The 26,841-nt window shown below is 36.5% G+C and overlaps 1 protein-coding gene across 1 annotated transcript; it reads right to left on the bottom strand.

The window, feature by feature from the left end:
- Positions 1-528: 528 nt before the first annotated feature.
- On the bottom strand, positions 529-26,803 carry MTF2 (metal response element binding transcription factor 2). Its single transcript, XM_083867131.1, has 15 exons — positions 26,701-26,803; positions 17,194-17,392; positions 16,968-17,049; positions 15,316-15,411; positions 14,843-14,943; positions 14,368-14,516; positions 13,052-13,147; positions 11,843-11,911; positions 10,903-11,026; positions 7,600-7,667; positions 7,073-7,243; positions 6,325-6,433; positions 6,110-6,168; positions 5,858-5,962; positions 529-5,057 (listed from the first exon to the last, which is right to left on the bottom strand). Exons 1-15 carry the CDS (start codon positions 26,703-26,705, stop codon positions 4,703-4,705), a joined length of 1,788 nt encoding a protein of 595 aa, XP_083723257.1. The 5' UTR covers positions 26,706-26,803; the 3' UTR covers positions 529-4,702.
- Between the last annotated feature and the right edge of the window lie 38 nt (positions 26,804-26,841).

Genomic DNA, 26,841 nt, shown 5'->3' with positions numbered 1-26,841 from the left:
AGGTGCATAAGGACGGCACAGAGTTGCCAAAAGAAAAGTTCTAGAAGCATGTATCTTACACTTCAACCTTATGTTAAGGGACCTGAAATTAAACATCTAATAAAAGTCATTTTCTTTTATGCTTAAGGATTTAATAGAGTTAAAACCTTTCCAGTTGTTCATTAATTCCCTTTCCCACTATTTCCAACTATTGTTGATGATCTTTAGAATTTTACCCTTAGTGCTTTCTGGTCTCTACTATCATGCAACTGATTCGTGAAGTTGTGAATACCAAATTAGAGCAAGCAAGTAACACAAAGCAGGCAACCTTAGTAATGTTCATGAATGAGAAAAAAAGGTATATGGCAAAGCAGTAACAATCCCACTGGATGGTGACACAAGTGCCAAGTTTTGTGAGTATTCATTAGAGAATGGCAAAGTACAAATGAAGGACTTGGAAATGGTGCTTACAGAAAAACTTTATTTAGAGCAAGATAGAACTATTAATTAGCTTTCTGCTTTAAAGCAGGTTTTGAAGTAAATGAGCTTGTTAAGAGTAAGACTGCAGATGTCAGGATTGGAAGGTACTGTATTGAACATTAAATAAGCAGAAGACTGGGAAACCAAAACCACATGGAACTCGATCAGTGCCAAACACTAAGTAGCTAACAATGGGAAGCAAGCTGAATATTGTCAAATTGAGAAGCTAGAAACATAAATTAGAAAACACACACTGGTGAAATAGTATCAGTAAACAGATTAGAAGAAAGATTATGTTAAAAGAATGCTATGAACTACAGCTGTGTTTGAAAAATTAATATCTGCAGGCAAATACTTTGGTACTAATGAAAACCAGAACAACTGTTGATATTGTGTGTGTGGATCTCAATGCTGAAATATGTACAAACCTGATTTAAAAAAATAGCAGAGATGAGCTAGCTGAGACCATTAAGGGATTTAAAAATGCCAAACACTAAAACACCAAGACAATACAAAAATCTTGTTTCATTGTTGCTGAATGATAAAACTGAAAGACAGCAAAAGCATCAAATTTCAAGCTGATTCTCAGACTGCACAGCTTGTACTGGTACTTGTCTTTTGCTTTTCTTTCTATTGTCCTGCACTACCTTTGCTAAAAGACAGTTGTTTCCCACTCCAACTTCCCTCAGTGCTCTAAAGGTGACTCTTTTCCCATGTCTTTCTCTTCATTACATCTCACCTATAGATGATCCAATTTACAAAAAAAAAAAAAAAAGCAAACTTTTCTACAAACATTAACTTCAAAGTTTAGTTCATGCATTAATATGTTTTTCTAACTAAACTAGGATATCAGTAGATCTGACACCTCCGTATGGGTATTTCATCATCAGTTTAAGTTCAACATTGACTGAACAAAACTCAGCATCCTAAACCCTTTTCTCCATTCTCTATAAAAGGTAGTTTTTTCCCCATCATGCCCTTAACTGGAGTGTTAATTTTCATTTGGACAGATGAGTCAGCTGGAGACATGCCTGAACATATTACCTGGGTAGCATTTGCAAGATTCATCCTCTTCCCTCTGTGCACCAAACTGATGCTTCTGTCCAGTTTATCCTTATCACTCTGTTCTGACTATTGCTCCATCGTCAGCCTTGGTATGTTCCATCTCAATTCACCAATTTCCTTTTAAAATATAACACTAAAGATCACTTTAGTAGGATGTTCCAAAGACAAACCATTTTACTGTTTATTACATTATCTTCCCCCCTCCCCCCAGACAAAGTGCTTGTCTTCACCTTAAAGGCCTTTTAAAGTTTATTTGTCTTCACATTAAATCAAAACATTGACCTTCATTAGATGTATTGTGCTTAAGAGATTTTTTCAAAATTTCTTTGCAATCTCACTCAAAATGCCTGTTATGCATAGAAAAACCATAGTTTTATTCAAAATTCCTGTTGAAGTTTTTGTTGAGAACAATGATTTGACAAATAGTTTGCTATGGTGCATATTTTACAATTCTGACCAGTATTGTGCCGTTACTTCTTTGCTGTCTTGTTCATGCGATATCTATATTTTTAGAACGGTCACGAGAGACTTCTTCTACCTAAATACTACTGTAATACAAATAAAACATAATGGAAAAATATTAAATATACACATAGAAATGGTTTTAAATCAGTGACCACAACAAAGTTGAATTACATATATTTACACACATGCATACATACAATGATCGAGTTATACCAAAATGAAATCATTACATACAGCAACATTTGTCTTTTTCCTTTAGACACACCACTACTACATACAATGAAATTCACATAAAATGAGAAAGGCATTTGTAGGTGTGCTTTAATTACTACTCTAGCTCTATCTTCAGCAGCACTATTGCAGCATTTTCCAGTACATGACACCTTGTAACAAAGCATCCCTCAACCATAGCTGGAACACCAGTTAGTGTCTATGTGCAGGGCAAGTGTCTCCAGGACAGGAACAGGAAAGCTAGAGATTAGGAGATGATGGATGGGAGGATGCCACCAAGTATGTGCTTCACAAGTGTACAGAATCAAAACTCATTCTTCTCTCTCAAAAAATACACACATTTAATGTTGGTCTTTTAATTCTAAGAGAAAAGCAATTCCAAAAATACAAACTGAACATCAGAGTTAAGTCAACCACCATAATAAAATGAAACGACATTCACAATAGTTAGGTCTATGGACAGCTGAAGTTTGACAAGTATTTTCTCCCCACACCTCCCCCACTAAAGTCCCCAAGTACATTCCAATATTTATCGTTAAATGAATCTTTATGAAAAATACTGCTGGTGTTCAGTTAGAATTAAAGGACTTGGATAAAGTGAAACAATAAAGACAAATACAGATGGTGTGAGTAAGGTTACAAAGGCTTTACATTTTGCATTATCTCAAGATATAAACATTCAAAAAATTAACATGAAGTTGCTGTGTTATCAAAATATTGCAGCTATAGGCAAGGCAACATTAAATTAATAGCTGAGGGTGTGAGAAAAAAACCCACACATTTTAGTGAAGGTAAACAGAAGTGGGAGTTTTTAATTAGCATTTTTATAAAGCTAATATAACCTAGCCAGCCATAAGCCAAGACCAGGATAAAAAGCTTTCTCTGCTTCCTTTGGCTATAAGGTGACCAAAACAAAAAAATCAGAAAAAAAATCACCTTTTCAAGATGTTCAAGATAAGCAGAAAAAGTCAAATAAGTAAGTAATGGAATAAGTAAGTACTAACTCAGGCAGTACACTTTAAACCACTATGTCATTTGTTAATGTTACATAATTTTATTTTGGTGGTAAACTGTAAGCATGTAAGTAAACTAACCTTATACGGTACAGTGAATAACCACCAAAGTAAAAATACTCTTCTGTTTACTCTTTGGCTAAAACCCCCTCAAAAGTAGCAGACAAAGAAAAAACATCTAATACTGGCAAGAGACTTTTTGACTTTACTTTTTAAAAAGTGAAATATTCTTATCAATTTAAAACTTGGTACATTTTATAAACATAAAAGAGGTAAAGTTGTAATAAAATCAGTAAAGTTACTTCAAATGGCAACATTTGTTGACCCTGTGCAATAATACACTTCGTTCATACTACATTTATCAAAATATGACTGTTTCTACAGGTATGTAGAAATCCTGCACAACTCCTGTCAACTTACTTTATATCTGGGACATGAAATTTACAATCAGAGTGCCACAAGAGCTTTCAAATTGTTACTTCCAGTAGAATTAATTTCAAAATCTTCAGATCCTGCATTATTTTTTAATGGTTAATTCAAATGGAAAATAATGGAATGTAGAGCACATGACCATCAATGACTGCACCCACTGCCAGAACACGCTGCACTGGTTGGACACTTTTCCTTAGTACATAAAAAGCAACAGCACCCAAGAAGCCTGAGAAGAAATGCTGCTGTGTAAATACTGGCAACTATTCCTGAAAGAAGAATTATGGGATGTACTCTCAGAAGCTGACCAATCCCATAATTAGTATTGCATAGGTCACAATCACACATCTATATACACGCCCAGGTCAGTGTGTGCATACACAGCTCTGTGTATACGCACACACGCGCACACGCACACACACAGAGAATATATTAAGAAGACAATGAAGTCTGGTCACAGAGCAATTTACAGGCTCAATATATTTTTTCTTTTTTTTTTTCTTTTTTTTTTTTTTTTTTTTACACTTTGCTTGAAAGAAAACTTCAGTATTTTACAGTCTTCAGTAGGCATTATATACACTGCACTTATGAAATCTAGAAAGTATTGAAATAGAAATACATTTCTGCAAACATTTGGGTAAGAAAACAAACCAAGATTTTTCAAATATTTGTGCTATCTACATAATAATTTTCTCTAAATCACAATAACTGTATCCATGGAATGTTCTCTAGAAAATGTCATCTTTTTTTAAACACCATGCACATTTTTAAGCAATTGTAACCCAAAATATCCCAACCTAAAACAATCTAACAATGTTCAGATTAAAAAATTTAAGTCTCAGATCAGATTTTAAAAGATAAGTCTTTAGCACAAGAGCTGTAATGATAACAATTACATGTTAAGGCTAAACTGGTTTTGTTTTGTTTTTTGTGTTTTGTTTTTTTTAGAAACACATTTAAAGACCATTTCTCTCGTGGCTCTGCATTATGAACTGTACTTACAGATGACAGTGCAGTGAACATAATGTTCAGTCCTACAGTCAGGATGCAGTTGCTCCTTCCCACTCCACAAGATACTGCACCTTTCCATCAAGTGTCACCCGACGAGCCAACACACGGTATTTTTCCCCACAAGCTATTCTACCTGCTGCACCAAAATAACTAGTGATGGAGTTCTTCAGATGATTGAGCTGTAACTCCTGATCTGCTAAGTTGTTAAGTATCTCTGTATTGAGTTCATCATACTGGTAATCTTCCTTGCTCTCATCATCTTTCACAATTTCTGAATTTTGAGTCTGGAGTGCTTTTCGTGGAAAGCGGCCTCTCCTCCTCAAATGTGGTATTGCAGCAGGCCAAGTTCTTCCTGTACGAGTCCTTTTTCTCGAGTCAGATAAACTATTGAAAAATAAAACCCCACAGCATTAACTCCAAGAGAATTCAAAATGTATCCTGTATCATCAAGTATCTCCATACCACTCATGTAATAATTTTTGTTTTTTCACTCAAAAAATACTTATTGCCTACAGATAGGCGACAATTTCAGAACTCTAAATTAAACATGATCTTTTTGAAAATTGACTATTTATATCAATAATGCAACAAAAATGGCTCATGAAAGCACTCAATAGTATAAACCAGAAAGGGGAGACAAAATAGTAGAATCCATGTACGTCAATAAAAGAGAAATTTCTATTTGCTCAGTTTGAGAGAGGGAGAAGTTCAAGTAACAATTTGCTTGCGGGAAGGTTGATTGTAGTTAATAATTTATTTATAAACTCTGTGCCAAAATCTTTTCATGCTCTATTGACTGTAGAAAATCACAGAATACTTAGTATTTTATAACATGAATACACAAACCTACTAAAACAAAAGCTGCTAAAATTAATTCAGAGTACATCAACTCTTTTGTGACCACTAGTAGAAAGCTAAGCTCAGCATTAAACTGCTTATGCAATTTAATTCTCTTCAGTAAATGTCACTTAGCCACATATTTTACATCAAAAACAATGGTTAGTGAGCACCAAAAAATCCTCACCCTTGGAGTTGTAAGCAGAATTATTAAAGACAAATTTTCACTCGTCCTATTTCTTTGTATTCTCCCACGCTATTTATAGCTCTACTCTGAGAAAAAATTATTTAAATGAATACACTGCAAATGGTGCCCTTTACAGCAGACAGAATAACTGAGTAGTTACCTATAATGTCTGGAAATGTTAGATGAGGTAGTTTCTTTCATACTGGCAGCACCTGTGGATTCCACATCTGAGGTATTGGATGAATGTGCAGTTCCATCAGATTTCCTGTTTTGCAAGGTAACAGGTTTGCCATGTAAAAAAAAAAAAATCTTATATTATAAATTGAGCTGACATTTCAGAAGCAAACAGGCAAATTATATGGTGTTATAATGTTTTATGGGAGGGTTGGGTGTTTTTTTTTTTTTAATTTACCCAACAGTGCAGGGTAATTCCAAGGCTGGGTTCTCTATCACTGGAACTGGTTCATTATCCTAAGGGGAGGAAAAAGAAAAGGTACTTCAACTTAAATTTTTTATTGATTTTATTTGAGAGCAAATGGGGAATATAAATTCATATTAACTTGTTATGTTTTTCTTCAACATTTATGGTGCAGTTAGAAGGGAGGAAGGGGGAAGAAATATCCTTACCAGAGGAGATGACTCTGGAGTTTTGTGAATCATTTTTCTTGTATAGGGACCAGGTGGACGACCTACTGATTTTTTTTTCCCCTTTCTTTCTATACCATTACTTAATTCCCTAGAAGAAAATTTGTATTTTATTCTATATTACTGATGATAATTTTCATTGAATACATGTTTTCCTTTGGCAATGAATATACAATTAGATGTTTATTTCTAAAACATTGTATTAAATGAAGTGATTCTGGCAAATCAAAATTTGCAGGTACAAAGCTACATGGTTTTGACTTCATAATAACATAACAGATTCAATGTATTTCTAGGGACATTACTGATTCCCAAATGTTGAAGAGGAATGAACAAGTGTAAAATATAATTTATTCATAGGATCATCCTTGGCGAAAAAGATGGCACATTTACCAATACAAGTTACTGTTTCACAACGTACTTCCCATTGAGAATTCTAGTTAGATTATTGCCTAAGAGACCCAGTAAGGCAAAAGGTTTTGTTTCTCAAATGACAGCAAAGTTGGGATATTTTCTATTGTTTCAACTGCTAAATTTCACATTGATTTTTTTAGAAGAATCCTAATAGAAAGTTAACTACATTTATTCTAAGACCTTGCTCTCACAAACAATCTTCCTTTACAATTTTTTTTTAAATTCTTAAAGAAAAGGCCTTTTTTGTTGGCACCAAAAAATACCCAAAGTAGCCCAAATTAACCACAACACTGCTCGAATGACTGGGTTATTTTACCTCACATCAGGGATTGGTTTAGATGACTTTCTGCCTTTAATTTTGAACTCATGTGAAGTTCCTTCTGGTTCTTTATCAGCCTTTAAAGCAGCATTCGGTGGCACAGGAGGAACTCGAATTCTCAAGCCAAACAAATGCTTCTTTTTCTTTATTTCTTTTCCAGACATAAACCTAGATGATGTTAAATTAATTGTTAAAAATCTGATCCCAGGGAAAACAACTTCTAAAATAGCAGGGTACATGCAAAACAAAATTATTCAAATGCTACTTTATTCCCCTCTTTACCCCGTCACAGTCCTCCTTCTCAAAAACAGAATGTGAAGGAGGGTGGAAGTTAAAACAATTCTCTCTCTTGGTCTGGGTTACAATCAAAATAGTTATGTAATGTTACAATTTAAAACAGAAACATTATTTAAAACTTAAAATGTTACATACAGCCAGAGCGATTATCACATAGACTGAAGACTGTAACCTAAGTCACGTTAAACAGGAAAATAACATTTAAAACAAAAGTACCAATAACTTACATAGTCTTGTAATCATTTAATGCCTCCAGGACATGCTCATATCTTTCAGATTTTGGTGTGTCTGCCAGCTGTAAAGTATTAAGAAATCATTTAACCTCTCAAATTCTTTAGTAATAGAAATACTCCAGTTACTGTGAGTCATTGTAACTACAGATTTGAATGTGAAGTACATTAACACAATATTAGCTGTGGTAACATATTAACCCTATATATTTTGTGATACACATCCACAGAATTAATGCCAGGATCAAGCCCAAGACATAGAATGAGTTTCACTTTTTAGTACAAGAAAAATACCTCAAAAACATTTAGTAGAAAGAGAGAACGTAACACTAGATTGCTCTCCCGAGACTCCTAACAAAAAATCTTCTGTATGTACTCCCAAACTGAGATTGCAAACAGAGGATAACTATATAGACAAAAAACCTTAATTATTTATGATAATTATGGCAGAATCCTGCCATAAGACACAATTTACATTTTTTAAATATTACTCAACTTGATACAAAAAAAGAAAACACCCAGAGAAATTATTAGAATTAAAAAAAATCCAAACCAGTAGATCTATTTTCATGTCCCTTTAGCTAAAGCCCAGTCTAACCTCCCTCCTTTCAGCAAAGCCTGAAGTAACTAGCCCCTATCAAGCTTTCAAAACATGAAATCTCTCTGAAAAATTGCATAAATAATCACAGAGAAAAGCAGAACAAGTATGGTGATGACTATCATGTGGGCACAACATTTATCTACCAGAATGCAAAATTAGATTGTTTACATTTATATTTATATATCTACTTTTCAATTCCAGCAAAGCTACTGTTATTTCCAGTTGCCATGCCAAAACTTGTAGATTTATCTTTAATTATAGAGCTGACAGCAGTTTGTAAGTTTAACTACTAATATGAATACTAAAGACTAGACTATACAACATTTGCAGCTCAAAGAAACCCCAAAAAACCCCAGGATCAGATAATTTCTAAAGAATACAATTCTCACCAAACAAAACAGAGAGGAAAAGGTCAAAGAATTTAATATGCTAACAGCTAAAAATAAGTGAATACATATACTCATAACCCCCAACCTTTTAATATAATTTTGGGCAAGATTGACAGTCTGCCTGACTAGCAGAGCGAAGGGAGGTGTTCAAGTGGTTTTAGCCAAAGAAAGTAACAACTTGTTTTCCATCTTCACCCACATGCATTCTATACAATCCATTGCTATCTAAAGGTCTTGCAACTCCACAGCACTAAACTACAGAAAATTGCCACATGTTATTGTTTAGAAAGCAATTAATTAAAAATTACTGGCTTAAGAGTTCTGATAACTCCACCATTTACTACTGTCTTACCTACAGCTAAAATCCTTTTCCTCAAGTATAAATAGGTAGAGAAGGAAACTAAAGTGCTATTTTTAACAGTGGCAATTTGAGGAGATTACAAAACCCCTAAAATCATTACATTGTACGTGTCAATTATGTCTGTGACTAATTTCTGTTTCCCTCATTTCCCTAATTACCCAAGGTTAATCAGATTTTTCAAGCCAATTTTTGCCAACTTCATGAAAGACATTTAAAATCTTTTTAGAATAAAGTATTGAAATTTTCTCAATAGAGCTTGTATGAATTTATTAAAAATCCAGCCCTTTAAAAATGTAGCATTCAGACTTCAAATTAGTAGTTTCCTTGAAGGTACAGAAATATTAAAGAATTGAAAAAAATAATTTGAGAAGTTAATTTACTCATTTTGGATCTGCCCTTTCCTTCCTCCCCCTTAGTGATGTGTTTTTTACAGATTGAGCATGGATGGATTGGAAGCAGAAAGGGGAAGAGCACAGAGAACTGCAGGCATTCAACTGCTTCAAAATGGTTTATGTGCTCCAAATCAACGAAAGCTCCACTCTCCTCAGCCACTGCTCTGACCAGCCAGTCTGTCATGAAATTATGTTAAATATAAGGACTATTATGTTAAATGAACAAACAAATTTCTTCTACATTTCCCTCAAGACTAAGAAAAACAAAACTCAATTAAATACAGCTTATGTGCTTGTTAAGCTATACAGTAAGGTAGCTATAAGATTCATTCTGTGGAGAAAACGGTGTGAGAATTACATTTTGTGCAGCCTTTTTTTTTAATCAAAGCTCAGGACTTGGTATGACAGACTTATTGATTTTATATGACTTAGGTAAAAGATGCCATACATACCAAAGTAAACCTGATATGTATTCATTACTAATTTTTAGTAGTGCTTTAGTATTTGCTTGACTTTTTAACAAACTATTGACACTGATAGTTTAAAATACATATGTTTAGACTATTTTCCATTATTTATTAAAGATAGTTACTTATTTAAAACCAAGAACATATGCTTGGTTCTCAAATTGTGTGTGCTAGTAAAAATGGACTACAGTTGTATGAATTTACTGAAGAGAAGTATAAAAAGAGGATATACTGAGTTAGAAAAATTCAACTCATTATATGTCATGCATTAAAAATCCTTCAAAACCCTAACCGACTTTCCTGCACAAAAAAAAAAAAAAGAGTACTTGCTCTACTAGCAGTATGCCACTTTGTACTGAAACCATAAATTTTTCCATCTAATCTCAGATGCAGAAACAAAGATCAACATTGGTCCTCTTAGTTAAATATAAAGTCAATCTCCTTGAGTAAATGGATTTCCCTTAATGCCAAGATAAACGCTCAGTTATCAAATAGCTGGGAAAATAACTAGTTTAATAATGAACTAATATCAAAATGTCTTGACAAGTAGCTGAATCCAATTGGAAAAGGATCAAAACCAAACCTGACACAAACTGACCATCCCCACTATAAGAGTTAGAAAGGGAAGAGGAAATTTTTGAGTACAATATTTAACAAATAAACAATGTGTTACACCCTAGAGACAATGAATGTGGCCTTCACATGCAACACACTCTGCCTTCAATTCTACATTTAGATTTTTGGGTCAAGGGCACATGAAAACATCAAAGTAATAAAAGAATTATGAAACTAAAAGGGAATGTAGATGTGCAACCGAATAAACTAAATTAAGTAATGAAAAGTCACCATGCAAGTAATTAGTTGCATAGGTAACTTGAAGAAATTTTACAGTTTATAAAAATATGCACCACTTAAAAAGCATTCTATTTCTGCAAGGAAATCAAAAAATTATTTCATTATTTGGGATTACTAGATTTTAAGGTCCTAAAGGATTTAACATCCAGAATAAAACAGTTCACAGGTTGCCAACTTTCAGGACATATGTATGCACTGTGATTTAAAAACAAGAAAGGGTATTCTACTTACTTACCTCACCAGGATGCAATCTATCCCAGTTTTCATTAATGTAGGCCATAAGTTCAAGCTCCGAATCAAAATATTTCTTTTTATGAATAACACTTAGGTTGTAAAGGCATAGATGTGCTATATCTACCCTAGAATATTTGAATTAAAAAACAGAGAAAACAAGTATTTTTCTTCCAATTGCTTTCCTTTGAAACAATTCAGTAGAAAAGATATTAGCATTATACAGGTGGAGGAACACAAAGCCCAACTTAAGACACTCAATCCAGACAACACTATGAAGCCTCCTGCAATTTCTCTTCAACTGATTCCTTCTCGTTTGCATCTCACTTTCATTTCTGCCTCATCTCATTGTCATGATATTTTTTTAAACTCCAAAACTGGTCCGGACCATGGGATATGTAAGCAAGTCTGAACTCATACTTGAATTTATCAGTTCTGAATTCATGCAAGTATTTTGGTGAATTAACATTTAACAAGGTAATTTCCACCATGTATTTGTTAGCACTAGGTATAAATCCACTAAATTGGATACAATTTCCATTACAGACTACTTCCATTATGACTATTCAAGTAAACTATTATAAAATGTATCAGGATGTGTGCTCTGGTACTCACTACTTTTGCCTTACATAATACACCAGGATCTCAAACCTTCAAAATACACTTAACTTAGATATCTCAATCTTCACACCACAAGTGAGTAGTTGCTTATTACTCCACTGAATGATCCCAAGGATTGAATCCCAAGAGCATGCAATCACAATGTATCCCTTAAAGACAAACTTTGAAAGAAATTTATCCCTGATCATACACACAGCAAGAATGACTCAGGAAACAGCTCAAACTAACAAGCAGATTTCCTTTTTAGCAAGGAGAACCAAAACACCAAAAACAAAAGCAGAGCATGTATTCAACTCACCCTTTTTTTTTAAATTCATACTTACCATCTCAAGGGTAAACGTTTGAGGTATTCTGGTCCAGAACTGCAAACTGAGCAAATGAATGTATAAAACCTAAAAACACATACATATGTAAATGTACACGTGTCTGGGTGGTGGGTGTCCATACACACACACAGAGTGTTTTAACAACTCGATTACAAAACTAAAATTAAGCAAACTGAAACTCAGCTATATGGTATTTGTGAGTAGCTTTATTCTTTATCTTAATTTAGCAACTTCTATATCTGTGCTGATACCCACAGGCCAGATACAAGGTACTTCTTCGATTACATCCTGCTACCACTGTTTCATTCTGCCTGAGAAAGCCCCTCAGCACATACAAATGAAGATGCTCTGTAACGTCCCCAGCACAATCTCTCAAATGAAAAACCTGTGCACCAGTGTAAATATGCAGGGCCCATGTATTCCTGGGTCCTAACTCAGTTCCTTCATACAAATATTCCAGAAAAATTCCCACATAAAATGATAATAAATAATTAGTGAAATGGTCTTTGATTCTCTTCTCCAGTTTTCCTCTTTCATCTGCTGCAAGTGCTCCAAGTTCCTCTTAAAATGAAAGCACAGAGCAGCACTCTTTCATTTCTTTTCATCCTAACTCTTCATACATGAACAGAGGATGTAGAGTTGCACCTATTGTATAAAGGATTTCCACACAAAGTGAAGGCAGTAACAGCTGGAATCCAACTCTCCATTGGTCACCTCTCCACCACCCGCCACTGTCACTGTTCACGACACGAAAGAACCACACTCACCGTCAAGTTGAAGTGAGGAAAAGAAGGGCAGTTTATTATGATTTGGGGTTTAAATACGATTTGGAATGGGAACAAGGATTGGGGGATGAGAGGAACACCCCTCTGACCCCCAGTGGTCAAACCAGCAGTCCATCACAGAGAGGAATGAAAACAATCTACTTTTGTTTGTGTTACATGTGTGAGAGACTCCAGCAGGAAGTACATAAACAAGATCAGAAGGCTGAAGAATCAGGGCGACACAGCGCTGCATCCCCCATTCAACTGAGATGAAGAACTGCATTTTCCTGGCACCCAAACACAGGCTGTCCTGTGTATGAACTTCTACTCAAAACACAACTCCTGTGAGTTGTCTTATGGATGCCCTAATAAAAGCTCATATGTGAGACTTGCCTCACATTTTAAATAACTACAACCACAAAGTACAGTTTAATTTTCTTACCTGTCACCAAAAAGCATTGGCTTTTGGAGGCACTGCACACAAGCCTCATGAAACCACTGTTTACATTTGCAGCACTGCAACATCTTTAGATACCACCTTCAATAACAGAAAAAGAGACACAAGATGCGTTAAAAAAGTTACTGAAAATTGTTTCATTATGTTTCAATTAAATAGGAAGAGATCCAAACTAATTTTCACAGTTTATAAAAGTCATCTCAACAGATATTTCAGTAACATTTAGTTCCATAATGAATTACTAGAAAGGACAGACTATGAATAATAAAAGATAGCCTAGTAAAATAATTAATTAAGTTATTAAACTAAGAACACTTAATTTACTCTGACATCCACCTTTTAATTCTCAGTATGAGTTTAGGAACTCCATACAAGCTCCTTCTGACATACTTGATTATCTTCCTTGTTATTTTGTAAAGCACAACACAACTGCATTAAGTCACAAAAATTTGTTCTGAGGAGCCAACTATTTAAATCCTCAAAAGGAACTTCATAGTTTACACCTTTTCCTTTTTCAGCTTCTCCCTTGAGAAAAGGAACCATGCAAAACTGACAGCCATGTTTGTACAAGTCTCAAAAGTCTCAAACCAGAGCTCTGTCCTGTGTACATACACTCAAACTTTGCTTTTTGTGGGACTCTTTACTGGCCTTGACCTACATCTTCAATGCTATCCTATTCATTCACTCATTCATGCAGACACCAGAGTACTCATCTCTCTACCTGCTTAAAAAGTCCTCTTCTTGCCTTTCTTGTAACACAACCAGCAGAGGACTCTGTAATGCCGTAAGAGGAAAAAAAATCTTTCCCCTCTCAGTGACTGAAAACCAGGATATGACGTTGTGGTAGAATCAGACAGCTGTCCATTCCAACAAAATTTAATAAATTAATCTCTAGCTACCCTTATTTTCCTGACTTATGACAGAGCTGAGTTAACATCAGAAAAATTCTGCATAGAACTTCAAGATCATCAAAAAATAACTCCATCCAAACTCAACACATCAACAGTGGCGACACAAAACAAATTTCTTGCTCATTACAGGATGTACTGTGATGATCTGTGATGGTCACATGACAAAATTAAAACAAACCAAAATATTTTGTGGGAGAAATTAATAACTTATTTCCCACCATGAGACACTTCAAAAATGTATAGATAATTCAAAATCCCACTTTGCATCCAGTTTCTGATATGTACGCACAGAAACAGAAACTAACAAGTTCACAAGGAAGTCTACAAGAAAGGAGTCCAAGTTTGTAGCTGCAGTAGAGAAAAGTTCTTACACATTATCCATTTACTTACTCTCCAGGTCCTCCACAATAGCAGTAACACTGCTGGACATTGGTTTTATGACCTGCATCCCACTCAAGGTCTGTTGCATTATATGGTAACGTTTGTTTCATGACTTGCAGTGCTTTGGCATTTGGTCCTTTCTTAAGCGCACCACCTCTCTGGGCCAAAACAGACACAGTAGCTTACAAAAAACAGTAATGTATTTCTGAAACTTTCAAAGCTTTTCATTTGATTGTAAAAAAGTTTTCATAACTTTCAAGTCAAATATTTTCAGGTGCATTTATGTTTTAATACTAGCATGTTTGTTTAAAAGTGAAATATCAGCAATTTCTAAAAGTAGTACTACTTCTCAACATACAAAATTTGCATTCAGATACAAGATAAAAAAAGAAATCACTAAAAATCACTTTTTCTTGTTTCAATTTCAAAAAGAAAAATGCATGTAATATGAAATGTATTAACTTTTTTTTTTCTAGAAACACACCTTTGTTGTTGTTGCAAAGACACACTGTCGACAGAGCCATTTATCATCTGAATCAATGACACTGGAATCAATATTTGGTGTGTGACACAGCTGATGGTAACCTGTATGAAAAATGATCAGCCAAACCGTTATTAAAAGGACAAAAGCTTACACAAAATTAACTACACATAACTTTAATGCAACTCTAAGGCATTATCCATCATTAAGTGTCAAAAACCTAAACAAAAAGATTGGTAAAATATTCAAAATGGTCTTTTAAATTTTCTTAGTAGAATAAAATAATCTTGACTTACAGAACAGGTGTTAGTCACTTTAACATGGATTATCATCTTTCACTGAGCTGTTAATAGCCACTAAGGGCTACAAAATTTAAGATCAGTTGAGCAGTCAGTCACAGCTGGGCAAATATCCTCCTTTGTGAAACAAATCAAAACATCTTTTAAAATGCAGTAAATAGAAAAAAATCGAGTTACCTTGCCCACATTTATCACATATAACCATTTCATTTGGTGCTTCTGAATACTCTTCCTGACATATTGTACAGACCATTTCCCCACTCTCAGTGGCTCCTAGACAAAGATGAGATTGTGATTTTTTTCAGATTATATCTGTAGTTGGAACAGTTACAACATGTATAGCCTTCTTCATCATTTCTCTTACAGATGCATGCATTGTAGAAACACATTGTTACAGTGCCAAACTTCTTAATAAGAACATATTCAGACATTTTGTACAGACTGTGTTATAAATATTTATATCACTTACAATAAGCTATCAGATATTTATAGGCTTTGTATTGCCCACTGACTATGCAGTCCATGGTTCCTCAACATCAACAATAAAAATTCAGTGACTGAATAAAGAACACAAGTTTAGGCTAAAAATACCTATAAATAAATACTATATAGACAACTAATAGATCTTTTGTATTTATATTACTTTGCATTTCTTTCCATGTAAACACAGACACACTTTGCATATCTTTTTCACAGATCTGCCAAAGCTGCCTTAAACTCCAACATTACTACAGTTATTACTACTTATACATATCTGCAAGCACACAAAAGCACAGTTAGGGTAGAGGAAGGAGAAAAAACAGAAAGTTTGCAAACTGGAAACAAAACTGCATCTTGCTCCATTTATATCACATGCCAATGTAACGGCTGAGTAAAATACAAGTTTCTTAATTACAGAATATTCTGAATTGGAAGGGACCCATAATGATCATTAACTTGAAATTTTCTTATATTCATTTATTAAATTCTGGTAGTTAAGATAAATAAAGACCATAAACTAGTACTATACAGAAGCAGAACAGCATTTTTTACAAGCTTCAAGAAACAAAGCAGTTGATTTTTTACTATTACAAATACAAAGCTCCTCATTTAGGTAGACAGTGTCTAGCTTGAACATCAAGAATCAACAAGAGCCAGAGCGGATTTCTGTTCCTTTTGTACAATGAGGAAATTGTAGCTGATTTTCAGAAGAAATTATCACCCATGCTTCATTAGCATTAGGTTATAAAAACATGAACCACTATCAAAATGTCTGGAAACCAAAAAGGTGTTATACAATAGGTGCCTCATTTGATAACTACACATTTCTTTATATCACATGAATACTCCAAAACCTGTAATGGTTTCTTATGTGCAACAGTTATGGTGACCCTTTTTAAATGCCAAAACATCTTTTAACATCTCTGTTCAAACATAAGATTCACCAAGCTTTAGTTTCTTTCCATATTATGATGTTTCAACTGAAAACAGTACAAAGAATATAAACCTGGTGTAAATTGGGGCCTGGGATTTTCTTTTAAGGCAGAGAACATAATCTACCCCCACCCAAACTAACTCAAATGTGATTATTTTTAGAAGTCTTCTCCACCTCACACATGTGAAAAACAAACAAACAAAAAAAAGCCCAAAACAAAACAGTAACTTCAATGACAGAGTTGTTTGAAAATACTTTTTTCTTATTTGGGTAATTTTTGTTCCTGGATAATATTAATCCTGGATTATATTACTCTTTAGAATAAAATAATATAATATAATCATATTTTTTAACAGACAACAGTAATCTAAACAAATAAAATACCAAACAATGACTACTTCATGGAAGTTCTTGCCTGTTTGTATGTCCTTCCAGAGAACCCAGGATTTGGAACTGTCTTCAAATATAATGAAGCAGTTCTGTTTCAGTTTGTTTATCTGAAAGACAGAAATACAGAGGAAGCCATGAGTAAAAGCACCAAACAGAAGAATGAATTTAATACTACAGAAGTGAGACAACGCTGCAATTTTCAACAGTATGTGACACTTTAAGACTCCAGTGAAGTCAAAAAACGTGATTACCTTTTTGATAGTTCCAAGATAAAACAAGCCATCTGACCATCTAGCTAGGACATCCTGACCTTCCTCAAATTTACAAAGCGGCTTTTTGGCTTTCTGTCCATCACGTATCTGCAGCTTGGCCAGAGACGCAGAGCTCTTATGGCTGCGGCGTACAGGAGAGCGCTTCTGGACCAGTGAATTACCCACCGCTGCGGAGTCTCTAGGGGGAGGCAAGCAGGAGAACAGGAAACCACAGCTGGGTTAAAGGAACATGGACTGGAAATACCAACATGAGCAACTCCAGAACTTCAGGTAACAAAACACCTGCTCTTCTTTTCTGACTTTACACACCTTTAGTAGCAGTGCCTCTGCTACTATACAAGTGTACAAAATCCAAAAGGGACAAGTCAATAAAAGAGGAATGTTATAAGAAATCAACTCATGTAAATGAGGATGGGGACACACAAACTTCCCAGCTTAGAGACTCTTCATAAAATCACCAGAAGCACTGAAAAACACATCAAAAACATTCAATTGAGGATTACTTATGCAAAACTCAAATCACTGCCAGTTTTCTAAAATTCCAAGGAAGCTAAAAAGGTCTTAAGCCAATTCTAACTGCATTACCTTGTTTGGGAGAGTATAGCTTGAGCATTATCTTGGCTCAAAGTAAATACTGAGATACCTCCAACACAAAATCATGCATTGCCACTAAGCACAGCTGTAGAGCTTTCCAGCACAGGAAGAACTTCTACACGTAAAATTTCTTACGTAAAATTAATTTTCCTCTCTGTTAGAGTAAGATTGGAAAATAATGAGGAAGGAAAACAAACAGGTCTTGCAACCTTTCTTCCTACATGAAAGCCCCAAAAAATTGTAAGTGATTTGTATCAATAAGCATTTTTCCTCATATATTCCACAATACATAGTTTATCCATATGTAAGTGTGGATATACTTTTATGTCAAGCTAACTGTCAAACACTACACTTCAATTAAAGCAGTAAAATACAGAAAATTATAAAACAGGACCAGCAAGTACACATGGAAGAATGTCATAAGTAATACTCAGAATTTGAGATTATGTAACAAAGTTACCATTTGTATATCCAAATGTATTTTCTCTAGATACTAAATATATGTGTAACTAGGACGCAAACACAATTAGGGATCAGGGAATTAAATAGGATACAGTCAACTGAAGAGCAGTTTCACCTCACTCAAGACATCTTAAGTCCATTATTAGCACCAGAAACATTAAGACATTATCAGCACCAGAATTAATCTCAAAGAACCAACAAAAGCAGTAAACTAGTCAGGTCTCATATAGTTTGAGAATTGCTCTACAGATATTCGAGCAGCTGCTCTAGCTTCAAAGAGAAAGGAATTTTCTCTCTAAAGAATTTACTACTCATATTTAATATGACAATAAAACTGGAAAGGTAATGGCTTAAAATATCATATTAAACAGTTCAAACCAAGAAAGTTAGGCCCAAGAAAATCAGCTGCTTTAAGCACATTTATAATCAATGTGACATTTAACAATGACATGACAGTAAGAGCAGCTACAATGGGCCTCTGGCATTCTCATGCACAACTGGGTCACCAATCCCCAAACACAAAAGCATTCAGATGGGTGACTAGAGGGGACCAGAGGAACAAAAACATCCTTTGGCTTGTTTTACAGCTGACACCTTGTCACTTCATCCCTCATCACTGCATCAGAAAATTAAACTGTCATTTTCCATCTTCTCTCTTCACAGTGCAAGTAACAATGTTCAGACCCACCACCCAGCCAGATTTCTCAGATAAAGAATCTTACCAATTCTGCTGCTTCTTACACAAAAGCTGATCCAAGTTACTGCTACTTTTCCTCAGCTCTACTGTAACCTCGGGTAAATGAGATAGGACATATGCAGCATTCAAAATAGGTTTACAATAACAGAGTAAAAGTGTGGCAGCCCAGGACACTTATTTTTTGCTTTCTCTGCACTATCATGGTTTACAAGTAGTTTCACAGAACTACTCCCAGAGAGATTCAAAGACTTTCTTTCCACATTTTTTCTGGGGTTTAAGACCCTAGAAAAAGCTAGATTAGGCTAACCTAGAAATAGATTGCTATTCCTGCTACAAGGCAGGAATGTTTTTTCTTCTTTTCCAGTACTTGAAAAAATGTGTGAAAGATCTCGTACCAAATACACAAAAAGATACAAATTAATTTATCATAAACAGTACAGATTGTTACTTAAAAAACAACTGTGACTTTTATGTAAAAAAAAAAAGTATCCAAAAGTATTCAAAATAATGCAGTACAAAAGTTTGTCTCACAACACCGTTAAATCACAACCAAAAATAAGTGTGCATCGTTTTCTGACACAAAACACTTAAATGGATCTATACATTCACTTATACAACAATGTAAATACACAATAGCAGCTTCAGACCCTGAAGAACCTCGATACACAGTAAAGATGTGAGCCAATAAACCAGACACTTCTCCATTGTCCACACTGCTCTCTTTGTGAGTGATGGCAGTGCTCAAGTGACAACTAAACAGCTCATGAAGCAGCTCCTGCTGTGGCAGTTTATGGTTTATCTCAGACACTGAAAATAGGGTTAGTTATTACAATAGGCTGACAGTGACTTAACAGTTGCTTTCCACATGGATAGGAAGTTTCTCTCCAGGGAAACATTCCCTCAATGTTTTTGACTGCAATTAAGTAGGAAGTCAACTGTTTTAACGAGTTGACTTTAATGAACAGGACATAAGTTACTTAAAGTAGGTGTCTCTGAAGTATCTTCTGGAACCACTGCACAAGAAATACAGCACAGACCAGTGTAAAAAAAAAAAAAGCTACATGCATAAAATGTTACTAACCTGCACATCTGTCTAGTGACAGCTCTAACTGCTGTAGTGGAATACCAAAAAGTCACACCTACCATTAAAATAAAACTTCTGTTGGAAGTTAAAATGCAAACTGAATTTCCAAATTGGCAGGCAAGAAGGTAAAGGCTCCACATTTTTCAGCTACTTGCTTTCCAGTCTTCCTTAAAGTTAGCTTCACAGCACCTTCCTAACATATAATAATATGGTTACCAACAAAATTAGTAACCTTGAAATAACTATTTCCCCACCATCTTAAACACTTCTCTCCAAGAACTTATAATCCCACAATACCCATCAGATGCATTGTTTTTCAAAAAATCTTACACAGTATAAAGATCTCCACTATGTCATTTAACAAGGTACACTGTGTGTCATACAGCCTGTATGGCCTTACATCCATTACTCAGTGCTAAGCACGTCTCAGTTCACTGATCAGTTTCACAGGATGGTTTGTAAACACAACTGAATAAATGCAAACAAGCAACTTGGGACACAAACCCCCTCAGCTGGCACTGCAGGACTGAATTAGTCAGGTTCACTGACAATCCATACAATTTCAGGAAACTTTTCCCAGAAGAGCTGCCTGATTCACAAATGCTGCAACAGTAACAGATGAGAGCTACCCTATGAGCACAGATAGTTTTTGGAAGCATTAAAGATACTAAGTTTTAACAACAAAGTACCCAAAGAACAGGAAGAGGAAAGTTTCATCCACTGAGAAAACTCAAAGTGGGACAAATAGCTCATTTATTCCTAGTAAATACAATCCACAGTGAAGGGATGACTACTGTGAAGATTTATCAAAAGGGAACTCAAATAGAAATCACACACAGAGCATCCTACTAAGACAGCCCACAGAGGTTTAGGTTGTATCTCAAAACTGGAAGTGTGGTATCTCACAGGAAAGTAAAATGTAGTGAAAGAACTTATAAACTAGAGATAATCACTTCAGATTCTGAAAGTATGATGTTACTGCTGATTAATCACTTTTTTTTTTCTCTGAAGTTGAAAACTAGCCCTTTATTACCCTTTATTAGAGAAAACTGAACTATGAAGAAGTTGTAAGATGTTGTAAAATACCAGCAGTCTCTTCTTCTCTCCTTAAAACAGGTGTGTTAACATACACACGGAATGAGGGGAGTGGAGGTCTAGGGGCTCAGAACACACAAAACTCATGGCAGTTTCACACATGGCTTACCCAATAGAGCAGCCTGCTCCCTTCCCAATAGCTCTGGAATGACAAGCTGGCTTCTCCATTAGCTTCCTATTCAGTTTTCTTTTCCTTAATATGGGATTCATTGACTGATATTTAAAACAAATTAAAGTACCTCACAGAGAGATCTGGTGACCAAACGAGCCAGGTAAGCAACAAGTGCTCACAGCCAGAAGACAGTAGAAAAGGAAAATTAATTTCATCCGAGAGTAATAATCATAGCTTGTTTATCCAACTTCACATAACCAAGCTAAAGCCATGTTTCCAACATTGCCTGTAACTTGGATCTGGTACCTACAGCTGAAGAGATGTTGGATCCTGGCCACATTTCTTCCTTTCAGCTTCTCCACTACTTCTGAGATCTCATACCAACCATTATCTCTGTTCACTTTGGCAAACATACTTTCCTTCCCCAAATAAAAAGATTCTGCTGGGGCAAGAAGACAGTCAAAATTAACAGGATAACAAGTCAAACTTAAGCTAACGTCCTCCACCCCAACGCAGGTCCAAACTTCAGCTCAGATTGATTCAACTGGTAAAAAAAAAAAAAAAAAAGAAAAAAAAAAAATCACTTTGCTTTTCATAATACCAACATTATTGCAACAGTCACTTTTCAATGACACGTAAACAGGTTATTATATTACTACATTGTAATTAACTCCTATTAAGCAAAGGATCAAGTATAAATCCAGATTATAGTCTATCCTCTACACTACTTCACAGACTGAAATGAATATTGCTTTTCCAATGTACTGTATCATACAACATCTACAAAACACACTTGAAGCTCCTTATCTTTACAATATTTTGCATGCCAGTACAATCAAAAACCAACTGTACCAAAGAACAGCAGGGGGACTCTAATCTAGGGATCTCTCAGTCTAGAGAAGTATAGAGTAATGACTGGGGGATAAGAAATACATTATCAAAATTACTTTCAGTTTTAAGTGTTGTTCAGGATAATACAATAATTCAGGGTAGAAAGGTTCTCAGGATTTCTCTAGTCCTGCATAGCATAGCATGAGCCATGAGGCCAAACCAGGTGGGCACACAAGCACCCTGGGCCCCTGTTTCACTGCTGAGCTGCCACCCTGGGGAGGGGGGATGCTCCCTCCCCATCAGAATCTCTTATCCCAATGTAGGCATGTCACCTCTAGTCCTGCCATGCACTGCTGTGAAGACACCAATTGCATCTCACTAATTTTCTCACAGGAGCTGGAAGGCTGCAGTTGTGTCTCCCTGAAGCTGATTGAACCTGGTTCTCTAAAGCCACTCATAGGGCAATGTTCCAGTCCCTGACTGTCCTGGTGGCCCTACACCAAACTCCTCTAGTTTAATGCCTCTTGCAGTGGTAGCCCCAAAACACAGCATTCTACTGAGATGCTGTCCAGTGAGTTTTGTGTAGAAGGAAATAATCATTCCCCTCAGTCTTCTGTTAATATAGCCCAGGATACCACTTGCCTTAGCTCACAGGACACAGTGCTGGCTCATTCTGCTTTCTATCTGCCAGATCCCCAGCCAATCTTGCAAAGCTGACCCCCAGCCAATCTTAGCCTGGAGTTTCTTGTTCAGATGCAGGACTTTGCTTTTTTATCTGTTGAATTTAATGAAGTTCATGTTCAATCTCTTCCTTCACCCTTGCTGAAACTGAGCTTGGACGAGGTTCTCCTGGTGTTAAAAAACCTGCCATTTTTAACACAGAAAGTGGTCAGGTTGTTTAGGCCATGATTTAAATCTTCGGTGACTGTTACCAGCCATCACCTTTCCATGCATCCAGAAACATCCTCCAGGAAGACTTCATGACTTCCCTAATGACCAAGTGAAACTAACCAGCCTGTGGTTCCCTGGGCTGAACTCCTGGCCCTTTCCAAACATGGGTGTAACACGTTCAAATCTCTAATCATAAATTGACTGGCCCTGTCCCTCACAACCTGTAACAGTGAGGAAGAGCCTCACCAGAACATTACAGTTCTCTTGAAAGCAGTCTGGTCCCATGGGCCTACACAAGTCAAGTTCCTGTATTTGTTCAAAAGTGCAGCAAGAGAATTCATAGGCCACTCCAGCCAAGCTTAACAAATCCACCATGGATATAATATAAGGCAGAACAACTTTGTCCTACCAATGATTTCAGGGTAACCATTCTGTATAAGCCACCCCTTGTCAGTATGATGAGAAATTGTAACTTGCTTATTCTCAGCTTTACCCAGTCCCCCCTAATAGTACCCATGGTGATCAAATGTGATTTCACATAATACATTACTATCCCAATAGTGAGGGTTTTAGTTCTTTCAAAGGGCTTTATATTTTGGCTATCATTGTTTTCTCTGGATTCTTCTGTCTGGTTAGACTCTTTAGGGAACTCTCTAGTTATCACAGAATATCCTTTCATTAGTGAGTTTTTAAGTAGATCCATGCTTTCAAAAGTACATACACCACATTACCTGACAAAAGTAATAAATTTTGCTTCTAAGAAATAAAATCTGGTAATAAAAACTGTGTAAGGCCCCGCAGCCTATTAAACTGATTAGCAGTTAGGTCTGTGAATCTGTTGCATATCAGAAAGGAGTTTAGCCAGAGGACTGAGGGGAAGTGACTGTTTGTGACAGAAAACTTGTTAGACACCATCTAGATGGAATACTGTGGGTTTGCTCTCTGACCTTGTGAAATATGACTGTCCTTAATAAGATTGATGCATATTGTTAAAAAGATGTGGTCACCAGGATAAGCGTACCCCACGTTAATAATACTACAATAATTTGTGATTTTATTTTTGCTCACATTCTCCCTCAAGACATCTTAATTAGAAGTGGTTTAAATCTATTTGATATAAATAATGAAAGTATTAGAGTTTAAAAGATCATTACAGAATAACATTTAGTATGTAGTAGGGAAGTAGGACAGGGCAGCCATGTACTGCCAGAGACATTTGTTTGGGATTGATCATGTGTTTGCACACGAAGAGGCAGAAGGTACAGGGAGAAAACAATGGTACTGGGTCACAAGACACCTTTTCAGATCAAAATTCCCCTTAATTGTATCCTCAGCACCTCTGTGAATACAGCAACTGCCCTTTGGATTTCTACAGTATCCAAATCCAGTACATGCACCAACAGACCCTTCTGAGGGAGTGTGAGCAGCACTCCAGCAATGGAAGAAACAACAGACAACACGCTACCTTGCTCTGGGAGAAGTGGGGAAGAAAAAGGATTTCAGACACGACCAAAATCCCATAATGATAAGTTTTCTTCTTTAAGGTTACTCTGCAAGAACAGCAACCTCCATAAGCATTCCACAGAATTTAAAAAAATAAATAGATCTAAAACATAAGTAGAGTAGTATTATCCTTGAAGATACTTAGTGAATGAAGTATGTCCAGACCCAACAGGAATGCTCTCATCATTAGCTCTCCTCCCCAGAGAAAGTTAAGCATCTTGATTTCACTCCCCTATGGAGGTTTTCTCTCCAGCAATACCTGTGGTTTCATAATTCTTCTCCTGCTGTGTTTTGCTCACAGACACACTTCCCCTCCATTTCCGGCAAGGAAGGCGTGTGAAGGAGGTGAAACCAACTCTGCAGCAAGGCCAGAGGCCGCTCAGGCAAAAAATGCAATTCACAAACTAAAACATTCATATTTGCTTCTGGTCACATGAGCTTCCAGTCTCATCTCCAAGCTTCCTCCTCACAACTCACATGAGGAGCACAAAACACACTTCACTGCCCCTACATTCACATCCATCTCCAGGGAATACAGAAGTCCACTGTCTACTGGGAAATTAACTGGAACTTATTTGTTGCAGCTGCTCTTCTCATAAATTTTACCTGATCTCCTAGTGCAGGGAAGGACAAACATAACTTCATACCAACTACCAATACCTCACATGTCTCCTTCACCCATTAAATATATATATATATATATACACCCTGCTGACTAGCCATATTAAGAATATATGAGAAGCATCTACATCTGATTTTAAATTTTTTCCAGAATAGAAAAGACAAGTTGTTGAGAAACCACACACCTGTAGTTGACAAAATAAGGGTTAACTGTGGAAAACATTACTCCATTATGCTCTCAGTACAGATCCACATTTCACAGCTTGTAGCTCCTTGCAAAGATCCTTCTCATTTTCACTATATTATGCATTTCCTTTCATATGTTCAATCTTTGTTTTCCCCTATTCTCCTTTAAATTAAAAGCTATGGACTCATTAACCTGTATTCTAACAATACAGAAAAGAAACATTTTCATCCCCTCTTTTAATCTCAAATGCTTTCAAATTAAATGTAATTTGAGCTCTCAAAAAAAAGGGACAAACATTACCATGTTAACTTTTGCCAAGCTGACTAAGGATCAAAAAAAAAAAAAAAAAAAAAAAACCAAGAAACTTTTTTTTTTACTATCCCACACTTTAGGCAGTTTGAGGTGTCATTGATCACATTCCCTTACACTAAGTCAGGAGAAAACCATGTCATTATCCATTACTATGTTTGACCTTTTTAAGTTATGATAAGCTGGGCCTATCACAAATTCCAGAAACAACCACAATGCTACTCTGCTTTCCTGGCAGAGCCTTTCACTTAATTATGCAGGCCCCCTACTTCTAATAGCACCCTGATCCTTCATGGATGAACGACAACCCCTCGTATTTCAACACTAATATCAGTGTCCAGAGCATCCAGCACAGAACCATATTGTTCTCTTTCACCAAAAGAGGTATCAGCCCATTCTTTCCACAGAAATCAATATTTTAAAAAAATAAAAAAATAAAAATGCATTACTGCAAATTCTTTCGGCCAGCAACAGTTACCACATTTAAGTGGTAACATTCAAATCGTCAAGCCCGACAAATTAAGAGGTGAGGCATTGCAAACAAACCAAAAAAAAAAAAAAGCAACCAAAAAAAAGAAAACAAAGCCACAAAAAAAAAAAAAAAGGCAAACAAACAAAAAAAAAAAAGGCAAAGAAACAACAACAAAAAAAAGAAACAAAAAACCCCCAAAACCAAAGTTACCAACGAGCACCACTACCTCTTTGTGCTGCTCTCTTCGCACTCGAGCAAACGCAGCCTACTCGGACAATATCCTTAAAGGAGAAGATGAAAATACAGCTGGCGCGGGGCTGATGGCACCTCACGGCTGCAGCCCCCGGCCCCGCCGACCGGCCCGCTGCCTCCCTCCCTTTGTTTTGGTCACCGAGGAGCACCGCTGACCCCTCACACCCGCCTGCCAGCGGCCGCTCGGAGGGAGCTCCCTCCCTCCCTCCCCCTCCTTCCCTCCCTCCCCCCGAGGCCTCGGGCCCCCCGCGCGGAGCGGGCCCCTGGCGGCTCCCCCGCGGCCCCGGGATGCGGCTCCGGGATGCGGCCCGGGCTGGGGGATCGCCCCCCGCCCCACCGCGCGGGCCCGGCGCCCCTCCCTCCCCCCACCCCTCACCTCATTCGGTCTCTCCGGTGGTGCCAACCGCCTCATACAGGGAAATCGGCGAGCTCGGCAGCCTCCCCCGGCGGCGCGGCGCGGTGCGGCCGGGCGCTCGGTGCGCGGCGGGTCCTGAGGGCGCGGACCCGCGGCGGAAGG

Source organism: Zosterops lateralis (genome assembly GCF_965231275.1).
Source record: "Zosterops lateralis genome assembly, chromosome: 9".
NCBI classification, from domain to species: domain Eukaryota; kingdom Metazoa; phylum Chordata; class Aves; order Passeriformes; family Zosteropidae; genus Zosterops; species Zosterops lateralis.
This window is presented reverse-complemented; position numbering and strand designations above follow the sequence as displayed.

Excerpts from the sequence above, each read along its gene's own strand:
- MTF2 (XM_083867131.1), bottom strand. Across the intron at positions 7,668-10,902 it reads ATAGATTGCATCCTGGTGAG|CTGGCAGACACACCAAAATC; the intron begins GTAAGTAAGTAG and ends AATACTTTACAG. Across the intron at positions 7,244-7,599 it reads TTAAATGATTACAAGACTAT|GTTTATGTCTGGAAAAGAAA; the intron begins GTAAGTTATTGG and ends AACATCATCTAG.